General features: G+C 37.2%; 1 protein-coding gene across 1 annotated transcript in view; it reads left to right on the forward strand.

The window, feature by feature from the left end:
- ME2 (malic enzyme 2) overlaps positions 1-21,431 on the forward strand; it is a 48,393-nt gene that overhangs the window by 9,458 nt on the left and 17,504 nt on the right. The window contains exons 3-11 of the mRNA XM_032470756.1: positions 4,398-4,531; positions 8,159-8,308; positions 10,479-10,554; positions 11,946-12,107; positions 12,413-12,516; positions 14,790-14,899; positions 14,997-15,094; positions 15,394-15,507; positions 19,502-19,616. Of these exons, the coding sequence (XP_032326647.1) occupies positions 4,398-4,531; positions 8,159-8,308; positions 10,479-10,554; positions 11,946-12,107; positions 12,413-12,516; positions 14,790-14,899; positions 14,997-15,094; positions 15,394-15,507; positions 19,502-19,616 (1,063 nt within the window). The remainder of the gene's footprint in view (positions 1-4,397; positions 4,532-8,158; positions 8,309-10,478; positions 10,555-11,945; positions 12,108-12,412; positions 12,517-14,789; positions 14,900-14,996; positions 15,095-15,393; positions 15,508-19,501; positions 19,617-21,431) is intronic.

Consider the following 21,431-nt stretch of genomic DNA (forward strand, 5'->3'; position numbering starts at 1 on the left):
GACTAGTAATTTCCAATTTGAGAGTTATGCATGAACTCCTTGGGGATTTGCCATGTAAAGAAATCAGGTTTGTGTTTCAAACATTGACTAAATAATTTTTCGCATATTTATAAGTACTGTTTTAAGAGTATTTGTGCTGTAATTAATAAAATAGTTATTAAAGGCAGTACTGAATTCTTAGTCTTTTTGAATGTATATCTGTTATTTATGTCTATAAAACTTACTATGGTAAAGTAAACGTAATGTGCAATTTACCATTTTTTTTAACACCTTTATAATGGTATATACTTTCTTTACAGTAAACTACACACATTTCAGATGTACATTTTGAAAAATTTTGATAGATGTTTACACCCTTGGACACCACACCACCACCACAATCAAGATAGCTAACATTTCCATCACTCCCCAAAGGGTACAATTTTCAAATTACCAATTTATCCCTTCCTACTCTCTTTACCCCTTGGTAACCGTAAATCTGTTCTTTATGAGTCTGTTTCTGCTTTGTAGATAAGTTCATTTGTGTCCTTCTTTTTTTTAGAGTCCACATATAAGTGATATATGCCACTTTTCTTTCTCTTTCTGGCTTACTTCACTTAGAATGATGATTTCCAGGTCCATCTATGTTGCTGCAAATGGCATTATTTTATTCTTTTTTATGGCTGAGTAGTATTCCATTGTATATATATACCACATCTTCTTTATCCAGTCATCTGTTGATGGACATTTGGGTTTTTTCTGTATCTTGGCTGTTGTAAATATTGCAGCTGTGAACACTGGGGTGCATGTGTCTTTTTGAATTATGTTTTTCTCTGGATATATGCCCAGGAGTGGGATTGCTGGATCATGTGGTAACTCTATTTTTAGTTTTTTAAGGAACCTCCATACTGCCCTTCACATTAGCTGCACCAGTTCACATTCCTACCAGCGGTGTAAGAGGGTTCCTTTTTCTCCGCACCCTCTCCAGCATTTATTGTTTGTAGACTACAATTTACAGTTTTAACCATTTAAAGGTGTGCAGTTCGTTGACATTAAGTACATTCAGTGTTGTGCATCCATCACCACTGCCTGGTGCCAGAACTTTTCATCACCTGAAATGGAAACTCAGTATTCATTAGCAGTCACCCACCAATCTCCCCTTCTCTTCCTCAGCCCCTGGCAACCATGAATTTGTTTTTTCCTTCCTATGGATTTGCCTATTCTGGTATGAATATGAAATTCTTTATGGATTTTTTTCTGAGTACTTATACTTGAAAGGATTCAACACCTTTATGCTGGATTCTGAGTAGGAGTTTAGAGGCTGATTTGAACTCTGCAGTATACTAGCCATGAAACTTTGGGAAATCACTTACCTTCCCTGGATCTGAATTTTCTCACTTAAGTAATGTAAGTAATAGCATTTTGAAACATTACAAGACGGTACAAGTATGAGACTGGATTTCTCCTTTTCTCCCCATGCTCATTTTGCTAACTTTTCTAAGAAGTTTTTTTGAAACTCAGCTCTGCATCCTTTCCTCTAGGAAGGTTTCACTTCCTAGTTTGTATCTGGAGCTCTGGTTTTATGGTTCTCAGATCTGTGAGGGCTCTTGATAGTTCATTTGTTTTGATTTTAACTTCCCCTCGCTAGTTTTCTAATAGCTAAATTCAAATTTTCCTTGTGATTCTTCTTATTTATATAAATAATATTGTGACTAATGAAGAAAAATCACATTTCTACCACCCCAATTCATTATCTTTTATTTTGCCACGATCCTCTTAGAAGTACACAGTATTTACTTTTAAGATTGTAGTATACAGTCATTTTACCACTGGGAAGTGTATGTTATAAGTAATCTCCATGATGTTTCATAAGCCTTATGATATATGGCTGTGTAATAGTCCAGTAGATAGATTTGGAATCTGTTTACTGAGTCAGAGACTGATGAGGGTCCCGACTCAACCCATTACTGTTTGTGTAACTCTCCATATAGTTAGAACCTCTTTGGATCCCAATTTCTACATCTCGACTGCAGTAGAGAAGAAAAGTTTGAAGCTACTTTAGGCACTGTAAATGTGACTTACTCCCTTCAGTGATGTTTCAGCACTGAGTTAGCCTTGACCCTGCTGCTGTACAGTGTTTCCAGTTTTGGCATTATAAATCATTAGTCACTGGTCATATTGTCATTTTTATAAACAGTGCTTGGTAATTTCCTAACCCTGACAGATTATCCTAATGCTCTTGAGGCAATGAAATGGAAGGGGGCTTTTATTTCCCCCTAGTATGCTTACTTGCACATTGAAGAGTCTGGCTAAGGGATTTTTATCAAGATTGACTTAAGTGGAGATATGGCTTGTGTCTAATGGAAATAGCTCAGGATCTGCAGAAGGAGGTACACTTCTGTGTCAATTGGGAGGGCATTGCTGTGGCATAGATGAGAAGACGACAGATCTGGTGGAACAAGTGGCATTGAGTAGGAGAAGGACAGGTGGAGGAAGGTTGTTTCTGCTGTTAAAGGACTCATCAGGGCATCCATGTTAAAGTGTTGTCTTTACTTACTAACACCAGGCTAGCAAATTTGAGAATTTTATCAACTATTAACATAAATGCTTACTACATGAAATTATTTAATAATCATTTTAATTTCTATTGTACATGATAAACAAAATGCTTTTGGGTGTCCTTTAAATCTAATTTTTAAAAAAATTCTTTTTTTTTTTGGCAGGGGGAGGTAATTAGGTTTACTTGTTTATTTTTAGAAGAGGTACTGGGAATTGAACCCAGGACCTCATGCATGCTAAGCATGTGCTCTACCACTTGAGCTATATCCTCCCCCAAGCATTTCTTAAATCTAAATAGGAGATAGGCAGTGAAACCTTGTGTAGCCAACTCATTTATCTTTGGCAATAGGATAGGTAAAGCGCAGTTGATTTAAAAGTATATAAAAATATAGAATTTTTACCCCTTTATGTTTCCCAGCCATAGATAAAATCTTATAAGAAGAAACACACGTCACAAAGGATTTAGTGATTTGAGTCTTCTCCCTATTTTTCATTCTAGTTAAAGGTTTGTCAGTTTTTAGGTCCTTTCAAAGAACCAACTCAAAAAACCAACTTTCAGTTTGATTTTTTAATTTTTCAGTTGTTTTTCTTTCTATTATATTTATTTTATTTTTAATCTTTTTTATTTCCTTCTTTTTAGCTGCAGTTTTAGTTTGTCCTTTTGTTCCCCCTAGTTCCTTAAGGTGGAAGATTAGATAATTGACTGAAGATTGTTCTGCTTTTTTAAAATGGGCATTTACAGGTGCAAATTTCCTTCTTAGCATTCCTTTCACTGTGTCCTGTAAGTTTTGGTATGTGTGTTTTCATTTGACGTTTTTTCCCTAACTGTGTATCTGGAAGATCTTTCTCCTGCACACAGATATGTGTTTAACTGTTTGTTTGGAAATACTGTAGGTTCTGTAACTCTTCCATAATTGATGGACTTTTAACTAGTTAGTTAAAGGGCAAGAGAACTAGAAACAGTGCTACAATGAATCTCTTTGTATATGCCTCTTTAATATGAATATTTCTCTAGGATGACTCGCTAGAAGTAGATTGCTTTATTCTGAAGTATGTGCTTTCAAGATATGGAAGTGACCTAAGTGTCCATCAACAGATGAATGGATAAAGAACACATAATGTGTGTATATATAATGGAATATTACTCAGCCATAAAAAAGAATGAAGTTCTGCCATTTGCAACAATGTAGATGCAACAATGTACTTAGTGTCTAACATATTTCACCATTATGCTTAGTGAAATAAGTTAGACAAAGACATGGACTATGTAATATCACTTATATGTGGAATCTTAAAAATAAAATGAATGAATATAGCAAAATAAAAACAGACTCACAGATACAGAGAACAAGCCTAATGGTTACCAGTGGGGAGAGGGAATGGGGGGAGCAAGATAGGGGTAGGAGATTAACAAACTACCATGTATAAAATAAGCTACAAGGATCTATTGTACAGCACAGGGAAATACAGCCATTACTTTATAATAATTTTGAGTGAAGTAAAATCTATAAAGATATTGAATCAGTAAATTGTACACCTGAAACTAGTATAATATCGTAAATGAACTATACTTCAATTTAAAAAATAGTTTGTGCATTAAGAAATTTAAGAACAATTTAAAATTTTCTTTCAAAAAACCTAAAGCAGTTTATACTCTGAGCAATGGTATGAGAGAGTAATTCTTTTACTACCCTCACCGATACTAGATGTGATTAATCTTAAAAATTTTTGAAAGTTTGGGCAAAAATGGTACCATTGATGTCTTTTTTTCAAGTGTACATTTAAATTGCAGTTGGTGGGCCAGCACCGTTGCCACCCCAGTAAGTAATCATTCCTGACCCTCTTCTTGTCCTTTTTAGGGCATGGCCTTTACGTTGCAGGAGCGGCAGATGCTCGGTCTTCAGGGACTGCTGCCTCCCAAAATAGAGACGCAAGATATTCAAGCCTTACGATTCCACAAAAACGTGAAAAAGTTGAATGGCCCTTTGGAAAAGTAAGAGTTGATTCGATGTTTAGTTTTTTAAATGGACGTTCTGGTCAGAAAAATTGACAGTATTAGGATTATTATGCATGAGAAATAGACAGTCCCGTAACAAAGTTTGTTTTACTCAGTTGACTTTTCATGATTATGTTTCCTTCACTTCAGTGAATACTTCTCTTGTTTTCACTATTGTAAACTTTAGCAGAAATCAATTTTGTGTCTATTTAAAATCACAGCATTTCAGGTTTTAATAGAATGTTAGAAGCAGAGGCTATCATCTCATTTGCACCCATTCTGTTCAGCAACTTTTATTGACCGCCTACTTTGTGTGTGCCGTTGTACTGGCCACTGAGGATATACAGTGGGTAAGAGGTGGTGACCATGTAATATATCATCCAATCCAGGACACTTTGGGGAGTGAAAAAGGAGTAACTGAAACTGTCCTAGGCAAACAAGAATGTATGGCCACCCCAGTAACACACCACATGCCTTTAGGAGCTCATCAGTAGATAGTTAACCTGTGACTGTCATGGTACTCTGTACTGCAGTGTGCAGGACAGTGAGAAGAAGGGATATGCAGAGTACATTCTGAAAGTAGGAAGAAGGGCGCCTGGCTCAGTGCGGGGAGAGTCACTTCCTGGAGGAAGTGATGCCTGAGCTGAATTTGAAACAATATGTTACAGGGAGCAGGCAGAATGAGAAAGAAGGGCAAGGTATTCTGGGTAGAGGGATCAATCTGACAACAGGATTAAAAATATTTATTGGGTTTGTAAAATATAGGAGGTTATTGGATATTGGTGACTAGGGAGAGTGGTTTCTTTGACATGATGGGGCAAAAGGGAGATCGCAATAGATTGAGAAACGAGGGGAAGGAAATACACACTTTCAAGAAGTTTAGGTAAGAGGGGGAGGGAAGACACTGAGCAATAAGTAAAGCAGGACTTGGGTTTAAGGGGGGTAATCCGGGCTGCACGGAGATTGAGCACACTCATAGCTGTGAGGAATTTCCCCAGGAGAAAGGATGATTGATAGAAGAAGGCCCCAGAGGAAGGAAGAGGGCATAGGGTCAAGTGCAGAGGTAAAGAGGCTGGCTGTGAACAAGAAAAGAAAGAAACAGCTCATTCTCTGAGGTGAGAGCAAAGAAGAGAAATATATGTATAAATAAGGATAAAGTGTACAGGTGATGGAGTGGAGGTTGTGTGATGTCACAGAAGTCCACCTGAAGACCCTGATGTTCTTTATGATCTAGAATGTAGAGGCCTTGGCTAAGATTTAGAAGGGCCAAGGTTGAACACAGTTGGTAGAGGAGAGTGAGGGATGCTTAGAAGAGCCACTTAGCCATGAGGTGAACAAGGACAGGTTAAAGGGCCGAGAGTAGTTCCTGAAGGCTTAGTGGCTTAATCTTGTTTGTATTGATGCCACTCTGCTCAGCAGTGCTGCTTTTCCACAGGAAAGGTAAAATGTAACACTGATTCAGATTTGGGGTTTGCTGGGCTGACAAAGATGCTACGTCAGTTCATTCAGCTAATGTTCATTCTTGGCTGTTATGTGCCAGGTGTCGTTGTAAGCTCTGGAACTGCAAAAATGAAAACTTGCAGCCCTTGCCTTCAGGAAGTTCACAGAGGGGAAAGGCAGACACGGTGGAAGGGCAGTGCAGTGGTAAGGATATATGAAGCTTCCTAAGTGGTAATGATGGTGAGAGATTTGTTCAGAGTGAGAGACTTGATCATGGGACCCAGAAAGGGGAAAGAAGAGGAGCCAGAAGGATGCTAATAGAATGGGAGAAAAGGAAGCCTTCAAGGACCTAGAGATCTGAAGAGCATCGAGTGGTGGTAGAGCTAGCCAAAGGGTAGAGGATTGTGATCAGCTGTGAAATAATGGCATTCAGAATATCTGAGCTGTCAGAATCCTGGGTGAGGACAGCAAGGCCCAATGTGAGGCACTCAGAAGAGTGACCAAGGTGAAATGAAGGTGTAATTGATGATGTGAGGGAGTCCAGGAATCGCACAGCTTCCCTCTCACGTGCCTGATAGGTCATCCGTTCTTAACATTCTGCTATCTACTTCTCAAAGCTATTAAGTCTTAACCCAACTGTTAGTTTTCTTCCTAGACTGAGGCAAAATCGCCTTCCCTTTAATTTCTTCCTGTTGATATTATTTCTGATCATGGTAACTATATAGAAAATATTATTCCTCTTCTAGATGGAATCACTTCTCATTTATTCACCACATGTATGCACGCCAGCTAAATTCCATGTACTTTGCTAGTTCTTGGAAACATAGAAGTATACAATGTGATAGTCGCTAAGTCATGTTACCATGGAAGAAAGACGGAAAGTCAAGAAGTGGAGTGAGAGTTACAGAAGAGGGAGTCGGGTATTATGGGCCCTGAAGACGGGAAAATCTAACGTGTATATATGTCTGATGGCGGAGGGGAGGAGAGTGGGCAGAAAAGGACCCCAGAGAGTGTGCCACCTGAGCTGCATTCGAAGAGCGTGAGTATAGGACCATGCCTGTTCTAGGCTGTTCTAGGCAAAGGGTGCATCGCCCTAAGTAGCGACTCCAAGGTAAGAGATACGGTGCATTTGAGGAACTGGAGTAAGTTCAGTATGAAGCTGAGGCTGGAGAGTAGGCAAGGGTCTAGTTAACTACTGCAGAAGCTTGAGCCTCTTAAACTGGTGTTTGGAAGCCATTCAAGGAGAAGAGAAATAGATATGTTTTAAAGAGAAGACTAGATTGGAGCAAAAGAGCAAAATCGTGTGTATAAAGACTAGTTAGAAAGTTCTTTAGGTAGCTCAGGTGGAGAAATGATGGTGGCTTGGACTGGGTGGGGATGGAGGGAGGAAACAGATGTTTGAAGGCTATTTAGCAGGTACACCCTGTAGGACTTGCTGACTTATTAGATTGGGGTGGGGGCGGGTGGGAGAGGAAGAAATCAGGAGTGGACCCTGCAATTTCCATTTGGTCAAGTGGTAGCAGGAGGAGAAACAAGGGCGGGGGAAAGACAGTGAGTCTGTTTTAGGCATATTTTATTCAAGATGATTGCTGGTTTTTCAAGCCAACATTTCCCTGTTTTCTAAACTTTATTCTTTAAAAGCTGTTATTTGTATATTTGTATGAATTGAATATTGCCTCCTATGTGCTACTGTTGTGCTCCATACAGACCTTATAATGCCTGTAAGCCTCCCATGTTACAAACTCCATGAGGACAGAGGTCATTTCTTGCATCCCCAGAGTTCAGAATAGTGCCTGGCACGTAGTTAGTATTTAGTAAATATTTGAACGAATACCACTTTATTTTGTTTCCTTACTTGTCAGTCACCTTGAAGATTAGCTCCTTTAAGGTGGGGGCCTCATGGTAGTTTTTGCATTTCTGGTGCCTGGTACAGAGCCTGACCTCCCAGTAAGGGCTCAATGAATGTTAACTGTTGCTTCTGTTATTATTCTATTCATCATCTGCCATTTAAACACATTTTTATTTTTGTTAAGTTTTAGTCCTGGATGTTACATAATGATAATTTAGGGTTTTGTTTTCAAGCGGGAGGGAGTCCTAATTTTAGATGGTTAGATTTAATTTCAAAGGCCAAAATCTTGTGTAATGCTGGCTGATGTAGACATTATTTTCTGTGCTTAATTTCAGATACATCTATCTGATGGGAATACAGGAAAGAAATGAGAAGCTGTTTTACAGAGTACTGCAAGATGACATCGAAAGTCTGATGCCCATTGTATATACACCAACAGTGGGTCTTGCCTGCACCCAGTATGGACACATCTTTAGAAGACCTAAGTAAGGCTTATTTTAAAAAATATATTTGCAAATGACTATAGTGTAAGAGAAACATCACTCCGTAACACCCATTACATTTCTGTTTTATGTGCTGCAGTCTTATCTCAACCACATTTCCCACCTCACGCAAAAGCTTAATTTGGATGAAAAGGGATTAATAAAAAGCTAACGTGTTCATATCTTTTATTTTGTGGAAATAGCATCATTTATTCCTAACCTTATTTAAATTATTATGATTGTTAGAGGAATTGTGCATTTTGATACCAGAAATTAAAAAGAGGTATTCTTAATTCTGGTGGCATGTTCTCCAGAATAGTCATAAACGTTTTTGACAATCTGGCCAATTAAGAGATTGATTCTCATTTTTTATCAGCTTTAGTTTCTTTTGTTTGTTCTTTTTTTATGAACTTTCACAAATTTTAATTTCAAGTAGTTCTAGCACCTCTAGATATTTTAAGTGGAAAGGGTACTGGGATGAACATTGACTCAAGTCTTTGAATAGGTTAACTTGATCCCTCTGAATCTGTTTATCATAAAGTAGGGATACCGGTACCTTTCAAAGATCTGCCGAGAAGGTCCGATGAGGAAACTGATGTGATGGTTCTTTGTAAACTTATAAGTGTTATAGAAATGCTATTTTTACTGAGTTTGAGTTCTCTTGTCTGGTTCCTCTAACCTGTTATCATTTTCCACAATTCTCATATCTTTCCTATGTCCTGCTTACGTACTGATACAAACGTAGAAATTCCAACACCGTGCGGTAGCATTTATCTTCAGTCTCCTCCCATCTAGTCTAGTGGCTTTCAAGCTGTAATGTGCATATGAAACATCTGTGGAACTTACTTAAAATGTTGATCCTTGCCAACTTTCCTCTCCTTCCTGTTCCCAAGATTCTGATGAAAAAGAGAAAGGTGTGGAGGTCCGGATTTTAATGAACACCGTCGGTGATGGTGTTGCAGGTATTCCCTGGAAGACACTTTGAGAACATTGTTCTGCCCTGTGTGCTGCCATCAGTTAATGTGGCTAAACATTTCTGCGACTTAACCCAGCTGTCTAGCTGTTTTGTAGTTTCTTTTTCACTCAGAATAGTGTTTCTCAATCTAGACTAAAGGACAAAGGGAAACAAAAAGACACTGATGCCTGGGCCCCAGCCACAGAGATTTTGACTCCTAGACCAGACTTGGGCCCAGGTGGTGCTGTTTCATAAAAGCTCCTGCTGTGATTCTGATGTGCACCGAGTTGAGAACGCACATGAAACATAAAGAGCATTTGGGTGAGGGCAGATGCTGTGTATCTTTTATGCAGTGGTTTTTTGTTTTGTGTTTTTATGTAGAGGATGGTCAGTAAGTCTTGGTTGGTTAATTGATCCAAGCTTTAGGCTGGTTAAATCAGAATCTCTGGGGGTAGGACCCTGGCATTTTTTAAAAGCTCATCGGATTCTGATACACAACTCTGGTTGATAAACTGTTTAAACTGATTTAGAAGAGTAATGCCAAAGTTAAGATACCAATGAGAAAATTAAGTATAAGAATCAGTGTGAAGGCCCTGGGTGCCTGTTGGCCCTCATCTCTATCTGACCTGCCTTCTAGAACCTCTGTTTCTCTTTTCTCTCTCCCTTCCTTCCTTTCTTCCTTTTTTGAAATCTGGATTACTTACCTCAATTGGATAACAATATACTGTGCTTAAAATAACTTTTCACATTTTCCTAATGCTTCAGGAGTATATCTGTTATGTAAAATTACTATAGTTTTCTTCTCTCGCCTCCTGCTCCTTCAGATTTCAATTTTTCAGTTTCAGTGAGTTTTAACAGTCTACTTAGCCTTAGCATGCTCTCCAGCATTGGTGGTTTATCTTTATATTGCTTTTTACTGGAGGTGCATTGAGTTTATTTGAACAAGAAGTGTGAATACATTTCTTCTTGGATAAAATGATCACATCATTTAATAAAAATCTTTGTTGCAGCTACTCTGTGAGCAATGCAATTAATTCAGTTTGAAGTGGTTGAAAATATTTGAAAATAAACCAGTGTGACTTAGCTAAATCTGCGTGGAAATTACACTGTGTCTTGATGTTTCATTAAAATATCTAAATATTCCAACTATGAACAAAAACTTCGGAAAAAAACAAAAAAACTGTTGTGAAATGCAAAGGTGTTTTTGTTCTGTTGCAGGGGATTATTTATTTCAATCTCAGACAGAGGTCATGTTAGATCAATTGTGGATAACTGGCCAGAAAATCATGTTAAGGTACTAATAGCACAACCTTCCTTTCACAATGTTTTTTTTTTCTTTCTATGTAAGTTAACTCTAAATTTCAAGAATGGTTTTTTTCTTTGTTGCTCTGATTTATTTCGCACTTACATACATGCAGATTTAGTGCTCTGAGTAAATCATGATACTAATAATTACAAAATGGGTTATTGGTGCAGAGTTTGGCCTGGGAAAGAAATGGAGCTGGTAAGGTGAGCCTGCTCACTTCAGTACCACTGGTGTGTCCTGCCTTCTCTATATTTCTTTTCTGTGTCAACTAGTAGTATTCTAGGTAAAGGAAATACATTAAAATGCCAGAAGAACTTTTATTCTGGTGGGTGATGGGGAGGATTCATTATGCTGCTTTTCTTATAAATCCAAGGTAGATTCAGATCCTTAAGCAAATATAAAACGCTTAGCGTTTCAAACTTAGCAAATATAAACATTTGTCAATCTGGCTGTCTTTCATAGAATAAAAACTAATGGCTTAAGATCTTTTGGTAGGCTTTAGTGTTTATTACAGGCAGTAGTCTTTCTTGCCTTTATTATGTATCATACTCACCAAAATGACTTTTGGTGAATTATTAGTTCTAATCTAGAGAAAATTTGGTCGTAAAATTAAACTCACAGTATCCTCTTAAAACCTTGTAGGTAGGTGTATTTTTTATTCTAGATTTTTTTTTCACCATTGCTAAGGTTTTTCTTGCTTGGCTTCAGATACTGTTGGAGTAGCATATTATTTCTAAACTCTTTCGTTTTCTCTTATGGTTAACCTCTGTTAGAAGGGTGTTCACCTCTCCCCTATTCAGTCATGGTGAACATATTCAGTCGGAAGCATTCTGTTCCGAAACTGAACACAGAGGAAATTCAAATCGAGTTACTTCTCCTTTTTAAATCTAGATTCTAGAAATGCTAGAATCTTAAGTGTGCTTGGTTGGTTTACTTTGAAAGTTAGTTAAGAAACAATTTTGTTTTTAAAAGTGAGACTGAAAATATGTGAAGAGAATCTTATTTTTGTATTCTTTTGTTTTGTTTTTAATAGTAGCTTTTCTGAGATAAAATTCACATACAATGCAGTTCACCTGCTTAAAATGTAATTTCAGCCATTTATAGTATATTCACGGAGTTGTGCAACCATCATAATTTAGAACATTTTCATCATGGCCCCCCCATTCCCCCCCAAAACCCTGTATGCATTAGTAGTCACACCCCCTCCCCCAGCCCTAGTTAACCACTAATTTACTTTCTTTCTCTGTAGATTTACGTATTCATGTGAATGGAATAATATAATACGTGCTATTTTGTGGTGAAGACAGTCTTTTTAAAAATGCTTTTCTTTAGTGCTCCATTTTGGACAACCTTTAATTTATATATCTTTTGTGATTAAGGCTGTTGTGGTGACTGATGGAGAGAGAATTCTGGGTCTTGGAGATCTGGGTGTCTATGGAATGGGAATTCCAGTAGGAAAACTTTGTTTGTACACAGCTTGTGCGGGAATACGGCCTGATAGATGCCTGCCTGTGTGTATTGATGTAGGAACTGATAATCCAGTGAGTAAAATCATTTCCCCCCTTTGATCCTTCTCCCATAGTAAAAAAAAAAAAAAGCCTTATCACATTCTTCTTTTGAAGATAATATAAGAAGAGAAAATTCTGTGATTAGATATTAGCCTTTGTCTTAAACTCCTTTTACTATTTATACAAATAGTAAATTAAACCTATTTATTAAAAGTTTTTTGAAGAATTAGTTTAAAAAATTAGTAATATTTTTATTTAACAATTTTTGATTCATAGAATATATTTAAACTGGTTATGTAACAAAATACTTTTATTTTTACGTTTGGTCTGTTTTATAGGCACTCTTAAAAGATCCATTTTACATGGGCTTATATCAGAAACGAGATCGATCACAACGTTATGATGATCTAATTGATGAATTTATGAAGGCCATTACTGACAGGTATTTTTTTTTAATGTTTTAATATATGAAAGCATCTTTGATTAAAAAACAAAAGAACCACAGTTTTGCTTTCCTTTGTCTCCTGTGACGATAAAGATAGAAGGAGATTAAATGTTTGAGAACTTTGGTTCCTTCCTGCCTGATGAGATGTGCTGAGACGTGATGATACCCTTTATGCCCTGCCTTGCTTTCCTGAGTTATCTGACATCTTGAGCACCCTGAAATCTTGAAGTCTTCACACACTGCTCCTAAATTACCCTCACTGTAGTTCTTTCAGCCCTTGGCATCCAGGCTCCCTCCACCATTCCAGAGAAGTTCTCGTGCAGCTTTCATATGTTAAATTTGCTGGCCATGTGGTCTTCTCTCTCCTCCTCTCTGCAGCATCTGACCAGGTTTACCACTTCCCCATCCTTGAAATTCTCTCTTTGAGACCACTGCAAGGCTCTCCTAACTTGGTCTTTGTCCCACTGATTTTCTTTCCTTCGCCATCTCCACTGCGGATTCTTGCTCTTTTCTATTAAATGTGGATAAGTACATAGTTCTCTTCTCTTTGAGTCATGTAAGCTATAACCTTTATGCATGTGACTCCATGAAAACCCATCTCTGTAGTCCCCCCGACCGCCAGTGAGGCTTACAATTCCAACAGCTGAATCCTCCACTCGACATTTTGTTGCTCCTGCTTATTCATGTCCAAAACAACTCTTCCCTTTCTAAACTGCCTGTCTTCTGTATATCCAGCCTCTATTAATGGCCATTAACATGAACCCTATTGCCAAACCTTTGATTTTGGTTTAATCTTTGATTCTTCCTCCTCCTCCATCAACCCCATATAGTGTCATTCATCCCTCACATCCAGTTTGGTACTGCCCCTTAAATGCCTCAGAAATATATCTTCTCTTTTGCATTGCCACAGGCTTTCTGCACATCCTTATCTCTCTTGGATTCTTCAGAACCTTCCTCCAGTTTCTCTCCCCACCATTCCATATCCTCCGCACAACCAGATAAGCCTTTTTAAAACATGCACTTCATTTTATCATTCTTTTGCTTGAAATCTATCAGCAGTTTTCTATTGCCATAGGGTGAAGTCCAAACTCTTTTTGTGATCTAGCTCTGCCCTACCTTTTAGATTACTAGTACTTGGAAGTTTGTAAAAAATCAACTCCTTTTCAGAGTCAACGTTGATGTATCTAAAGCTAAACTTTTCATCGTCCCAGAAATTGCTGTCTCCTCCCCTTCTCCTAATTTGCCTCCCTTGGACAATCAGGTAGTATCTTCTTAGTCATCCAGGCTGCCTTGGCATTTTAGCAACATTTCCCTTACTTTCCAGGAGGTCCTCATCAAGTTCTCTTCCTTCATTCTAATTTCGCCTAATTGTCCCTTTTACTTCCTGTGGCTTCTGCTTCAGATCTTCTTGTCCTCGCTCGTAGTAGCTTCATTGCTGTTTCTCTTGTCTTTCCCATCTCTCCTCATGCTGGTAGGTGCTACACATCACTGACAGGCTTATCCTTCATAGAGGGAGTCTTAGATGAAGTCTTTCCTTCTCTAAAGGCTTCAGTGATTTTACATCGGATACAGAAAGTCCCCATTCCCAGATTTTTCCGTCAAGATCCCCCCTTGTCTGGCTTCAACCTACCTAAACTACCTTTTCCTTTATCCTTTCATATAAGCCCTGAGATAAATAGCCTAGACTGTTGAAAATTCAAGGTCAGTAAAATAAATCTTGTTTTTCTTTGTCCTGCTTTCACTTTTTGTTGTTCTTTTAGGGCCCAAGTAAGTTCCATCTCCTTTCAAGTCTCCCCTTAACTTCACCTTGCCCAGATGATTGATATCTTTTTCTCAGTGCCAGTGAACTCACACAGCAATTAGTTTTTAACCTGTTATTTAATGTATGGTTTCCTGTGTTACAGTTTAACTGTGAATGTAATGAAAATACACATATAAAATACATACTTTTTGAGACTCAGACAAAAATCTCTTCCTTTTTAGGAAGTTATTTTGTGCTTATATGTGCTGGGCACCCTCCTAGACACTTGGAGATAGTTGTAGATTAATATCCCATAGGTCCATCAAGGTGCCACATTCATTTTAAGCATCCCGTAAATTTTTCTGAATGAGTAATTGATTTCTACATTTTGAGTCTAGGCTTTCACAGACTCTGAAAATTGCCAGATGTCCTTAAATGAACTAACATAGTACATTGTTTTTCAATGTGATCATAAGGAGTATTAGACAGGAAAGCTGTTTGAAACGATTATGGGTTTTGCTGTTTTTAGATATGGACAGAACACACTTATTCAGTTTGAAGACTTCGGAAATCATAATGCATTCAGGTTCTTGAGAAAATACCGAGAAAAATATTGTACCTTCAATGATGATATTCAAGGTAAAGCAAAAAGAAAACCTTAGATTTTTTATTCCTACTTTAAATTATTTTTAATATACCCACTTTTTTACTTTAAAATTTTTTATTTTTCTTATAGGAACAGCTGCAGTAGCCCTAGCAGGTCTGCTTGCAGCACAAAAAGTTATTGGTAAATCGATCTCAGAACACAAAATCTTATTTCTTGGAGCAGGAGAGGTAAGTTTCTATAAGCTTTTAGGATTTAAAACCAACACTCTCCTTTAGAATTGGAAAATGAGGTGTAATGAACTTATAATTTGGTTGGGATAGAGGGTATTAAATTCAAGATCTCAGTTGTGAAGTAGATAATTTAAAGTATGTTTGGAAAGAATATCACAAAGAATCGTGTTTTGTGTGGTTTGTAAGGGAAGAATAGACCCAGTGTTCCTCATAGCATATAATAGTCATAAATGAAGTAACTTAGCATTGCATCATACTGTAGTCTTTGTTTTTTAAATGTATGTTCTGTTGGACAGGCTGCACTTGGAATTGCAAATCTTATAGTTATGGCTATGGTAGAAAATGGCCTCTCAGAAGAAGAGGCACAAAAGAAAATTTGGATGGTTGACAAGTTTGGTTTATTATTTAAGGTAAAGTATTTTAAATTTTTTTTGGGGGGGGAGATTAGGTTCATTTATTTATTTGATTTTTAACAGGGGTACTAGGGATTGAACCCAGAACCTCATGCATGCTAAGCATGTGCCGCACCACTGAGCTATACCCTCCCTCAAGGTAAGGTATTTAAAACTTAGAGAAGCAGAAGAATGTGTTTATAATGATATTTTTAGGTTTTTTTTTTTCTAATATTATCACTTCTTAAGATCTTGTATCTCACTGGACTATCCAATTGTATGATTTGGGGACCTTTCTAGTGTTCTCAACAGAAATCCTCCAGTCTCAAACTTTTGTCATTTATAAACAGCCTTGTTTCACATTCTAGTCATAGTCTCTATATTGGCACCAGACTTGTTCTTTCTTGCTTTGTTCTCTGACTCTTGACCCTTTTAAAGCCCAGTGGTTTTTAATGGGAACTCGAAGTTTCTAATTGTTAGCAGGACATCTGATATTTGAGCAGAAATTCTTTAACCCTTTGGAGATCATAATCCCCTGTAGCAATCTAATAGAACTCTTTGGACAGTTTCCCCAGAAAAAAAGGCACACATTGCTAAAGTCAATTCATGGATAATAAAGAGCTTCTATCCCAGATCAATCTGTATCCTTTGGACCTGCCTGCCTTCTAGCATTGATTGCTATTTTTGGTAGCTTAAGAAATACCTTATATCTTATACTGTGTAACACACCAAAATATAGGTAAACTGTTTCATGTTTGAACCTATTCAGTACACAGCCCTGTTGTATTTTTGTCATGTATATTGATATAGCAATACTTGTCATTTACATCTTTTGGAGCAAGTTTATGTCCAGTTCTGAAATCTTTTCTTCTTAATTAGTCCCAGTGTTGTATTAGTACAAAAAAAAAAAAATGAAGAAGTATGTGAGTGAAAAGTCTTGAATGCTTAAACATAATTTTTAAAAGTAGTTTAAAATGTAGCAGACATGGTGATAAGACTTTACAGGTATTATAGGATGTGGAGAAAAAGGAATCCTCCTAGCAATGTAAATTGGTGCAGCCTCTATGGAGGACAGTATGGAAGTTGCTTAAAAAACTAAAAAGAGAGTTACCATATGTTCCTGCAATCCCACTCCTGGGCATATATCCAGAGAGAACTAATTTGAGAAAATACATGCACCTCAGTATTCATAGCAGCACCATTTATAATAGCCAAGACATGTAAGCAACCTTGTCCATCAAAATATGGATAAAGAGGATGTGGTATATATATGCAGTGGAATACTACTCAGCCATGAAAAGGATGAAATAATGCCATTTGCAGCAACATGGATGGACCTAGAGGTTATCATACTAAAAGAAATCGATCAGACAGAGAAAGACAATTATCATATGATATCACTTATATGGAATCTAAAAAAAAAATGATACAAATGAACTTTGTTACAAAACAGAAATAGAGTCACAGATAGAGAAGACAAACTTATGGTTACCAGAGGGGGAAAGGGAGGGGGAGATAAATTAGGAGCTTGGGATTAACATATACACACCACTATATGTATAAAATAGATAAAAAACAGGGACCTACTGTATAGGACAGGGAACTATATTCAGTATCTTGTAATAACCCATAATGGAAAAGAATCTGAGAAAGAATAGAGAGATGTATAACTGAATCACTTTGCTGTACACCTGAAATTAACACAACATTGTAAATTAACTATACTTCAGTTTAAAAAAAGGCTTTGCAGATATTCTCATTTAATCTTATCAAAAATCCTGTGAAATTTTACAAGTGAGGAAACTGAAGTTTTAAAAGGTCAGATCATTTTCCCAAGGTCATTAGCTTATAGGCAACGGAAGTAGGATTCACACCCAAGTGCCTGACTGTGAAGCCTGTGCTCTTTGTTTTGTTTTGTTTTTCATCTTTGATGGAGGTACTGGGGATTGAGCCCAGGACCTTATGCACGTTAGGCATGCACTCTACCACCGAGCCACACCCTCCCCCTTTGTTTTGTTTTTCAGATGAAAGCTTTTTAAAAAAATTATGGCAAAGTATACATAAAATTTGCCATTTTAACCATTTTTAAGTGTAAGTTCCATGGCATTAATCACATTCACATAGTTGTGCAACCATCATCACTGTCTATTTCCAGAACCATCTCATCATCCCAAACAGAAACTCTGTGCTCATTAAACAGTAACTCCCCAGTTCCCTCTTCCCCCAGCCCCTGGTAACCTCAGTTCTGTTTTCTGACTCTATGAATTCGCCTATTCCAGGTACCTCATCTAAGTGGAGTCATACAATATTTGTCCTTTTGTTTCTGGCTTATGTCACCTTGTGTAATATTTTCAAGATTGTCGATGTGCTAGTATGTGTCCCTTTATAAGGATGAATAATATTCCATTGTGTGTATGATATATCACATTTTGCTTATCAGTTGCTGGACATTTGGGTTGCTTTCACCTTTTGGGGATTGTGAATAATGCTTCTGTGAACACTGATCTGCAATATCTGTTTAAGTCTCTGCTCTCATTTCGCTTGGGTATAAACCTAGAAGGAGAATTGGTGAGGCCTCTGCTCTTAATCCTTCAGCTGTGCTGCCTTCCAAAGCTGTAACTGCCATACTTGCTTGTATATAAGATGCAAGGATTATAAGACATTATACTTGGAAGGCTATGGGGGGATATATATTTTTACTAGTACACGGTTAGTTTGGTGCTTCTTTTTGTGATGTTGGTTTTCACAAATGTTTCGTGATTATTTATCATATTTGAACAAGTCCAGTCTTGAATACAAGTAAGAATCCCTGTTCATCTGTAAGTTCAGGGTATATTTTCCTTTTAGGATGAGTTTTAAGCTTCCTATCTCTCCTGTGGACCCAAAACAATGAACTCCTCATTGAGACTTTGAGAGTTTCCTATTGAAACTGTCACGGGAGAGCTGTGGTCTTCCTGGGAGCAAGCATATGAAGCCAGTGTTTTGAGAACCTGATCTGCTGAGCCTGTATTTCAGTCTTGTAATTAACTTTCCAGCCAAGTGATGTGTGCTGCCCTTCCCAGCCCCTGCTGGTTCTGACCTGGGGTTATTCTGGAGTTCTGATGAAAAAAGTTACCTCTGCAGGGGAGGTGGTCTTTTTTGCCAAAATAAGGTTATGGGTTTCTAAGCCTGGTTGGTTTTTGCATCAGCATGTTTTAGTCTGGTTTTTTTTGTTGTTGTTGTTTTGTTGTTTTTTTGTTTTGTTTTGTTTTGGTCTGTTTTTTAAGTTGTTGAGAAATTCTTCATTGTTCTAGTATGTCAGTGGTACCGTTCGCTCCTGCTCTTGCGACACTACTAAGGGTTTAAGTTTTAAAGTTTTTGACCTGGGATTTGAGGAGTACAGGTGTGTTCCTTCATTAAGCTATCTTGAACCAGAATTCCTCTTTCCTCTTGTTTCTGAACTCTTGGTAGTGTAAGTCCATGATTTCTATCTGTAACTCTTAAATCCTGAAAGCTCTGAAATCCCAGAGTTTCCTGAAATTCATTTGGTAACAAATCCGACAGACCTGAGCTTATCAGCAAAATTAAAGAGGATATTTTAATGTTCACCTTCTGTATTTAGTATGACTCTTCCTAAGGTTTGTTCAGTTGTGGAGTGCCCATTGGGAGGGTACTTTTGATATTATCATAATACATTTCTAAAATAAATTTTGAATTCCAAAATACATCTAGCCCAGGTTAGGGATTCTAGGCCTTTGTACCATATTTGAATTAGGAGGACTTCACAGCATAAATGAGTTTTGAGAGGGACTAGAAAGTTTCTGGTTATAATGGGATTTGACTTGATTTGTGTTTTATATTTGGGTTTATGTGCAATATGAAGATAGAATTGGAAAACATGGGTTGAAGAGAAAAGTAAATGAAAACAAAAAGACACTCCTATTATAGAAACAATATGTGGCTTATAGTGACATCTTTTCAATTATTCCTCATAAGCATTTACTAAAAACCTGTATTTTATCTAAAAATTCAGGGACGGAAAGCTAAAATAGACAGTCATCAGGAACCATTTGCTCACTTAGCCCCAGAGAGCATACCTGATACTTTTGAAGATGCAGTAAATATACTGAAGCCTTCAGCTATAATTGGTAAGTAAAGTTGCTCCATTACTTACCTGTGCATTGCCAGTCATAACTTCCATGCAGGATTACTAAAAACGAAATGACAGATTTTACCTAGCTTTCAGCATATAGGATGTTTTCTGTGATGGCTTTTTTTAATTGTCATATAGTTGATGTACAATATTATATATGTCACAGGTGTACAGTATAGTGATCCATAATTTTTAAAAGTTATACTCCATTTACAGTTATTGTAAAATCTTGGCTATATTCCCTGTGTTGTATGTGATAGCTTTTAGGTACAGTGTGTAAAGTCCTGTTAACGGATGTTGCTTGTACTTTTAACTTCTGGAAGCTGTGTGATTGGTCATGCTTTGCTTTTAGAGTTGGTTTGACTGGTGGGCTCAAAACCTGAAAAAGACCAAGGTTATTGGACAGACTGTACCAAGAAAATCCTATGCAGATTCAAAGATTTTCATTGGCAACAAAGCTGAAAGCTTTTGATATGTTTCAAGAGTCAGGCATTGCATAGCTGACGTTAGACTATGCAACTTGGCATTAAGTTCACAGCAGAAATTGTAAAAGTCTTTAAAAGAGGTACTATTTCATTTCCTTTGTAGCTGTAAGATTTGAATCTAATTTTTCTTGTAATTTTGCCTATTTCTTGGAGGAGCCCTAGGGAATGTTAAATAGTAAACTTACTGTAACAGTAAACTTCTAAGGTCAGGAAAAAGACGTTTGTATTAGCTTCTTCACTGATTACAACTCACCATTTTTTAAGAGTGAGAAATAATCTTAAAGATCGTCCAACCTATTTCTCTCAAAATTCACTATGGAAACCTAAGAACTTGGCAATTGACTCTGTCCCTGGAGGGTCAAGGAAACAAAAAGAAAAAAATGTTTAATTCTTTTAGAACTTAGGATTCCTAAGAATATGTACACGTACTTCCACATGAGGAAACTCTATAAATTCCTTTTTTACACGAGAAAAACAAGCACAGATCTGTTAAGCAATTTGCGCAAGATCTGTGAATATTTCATTTAGCTAGGAGTGACAGAGCAAGCACTGAAACACTGGTCTCCAGATCAGTATTTTTCTTCATTGCATACCAGTTTGTAAAATGGAATTAAAAATTATTTTAATAGTCAAAAATGTCTTCTTATTGGATGAACTGAATAAACACTCAGTTGAGGCACTGCATGGTCATCCCCAAATTCCCACCACTGACTTTTCTTCCTTAATGCTCTGCTTCCATACACTGCATACTTGGCCCCTGTTACAAGTTTTCTGATTTTCTGTTTACTTTGTGACTTTTCTCTCAACTATAAGCTGCCGGCATTATACTCATTTTTTATATCCTAATGGCCTAACAGAGTGTCTGAGACATTGTAGGAGCTTAATAAAAGATCACTAAACTGAACTGTATCAAGCAAGTGGATTGCTTTAGTCAAGAAGATCTTTTATCCCTCCTGAACTTCTTTAATTTTATAATGAGTACCATAGAGTTTTAACAGTTTAATATTTGAGATGCAAGTTTTAAATTTCTTTAAAAAATTTTTATTTGTGGTAAAATATGCATAACATAAAGTTTTCCATCATAACTGCTTGTAAGTGTACAGTTAGGCAGTGAGCGTTAAGTGCGTCCACATTGTTGTGCAGTCCCTAGGACTACCATTTCATTTTGCAAACCTGAAGCTTTGTGCCTGTGAGACAAGGTAGTCTTATTACTCTTTTTACTTCCCACAATTTACTATGTCTGCGGTAGACAATAAATATTTAAGTGAAAAATGTTAGCATTTTGTTGTTTTTCTTTTCAGATTTTAAGATTGTGTTCCTGCAGA

Source organism: Camelus ferus, chromosome 30 (assembly GCF_009834535.1).
Source record: "Camelus ferus isolate YT-003-E chromosome 30, BCGSAC_Cfer_1.0, whole genome shotgun sequence".
Classification (NCBI taxonomy): Eukaryota; Metazoa; Chordata; class Mammalia; order Artiodactyla; family Camelidae; genus Camelus; species Camelus ferus.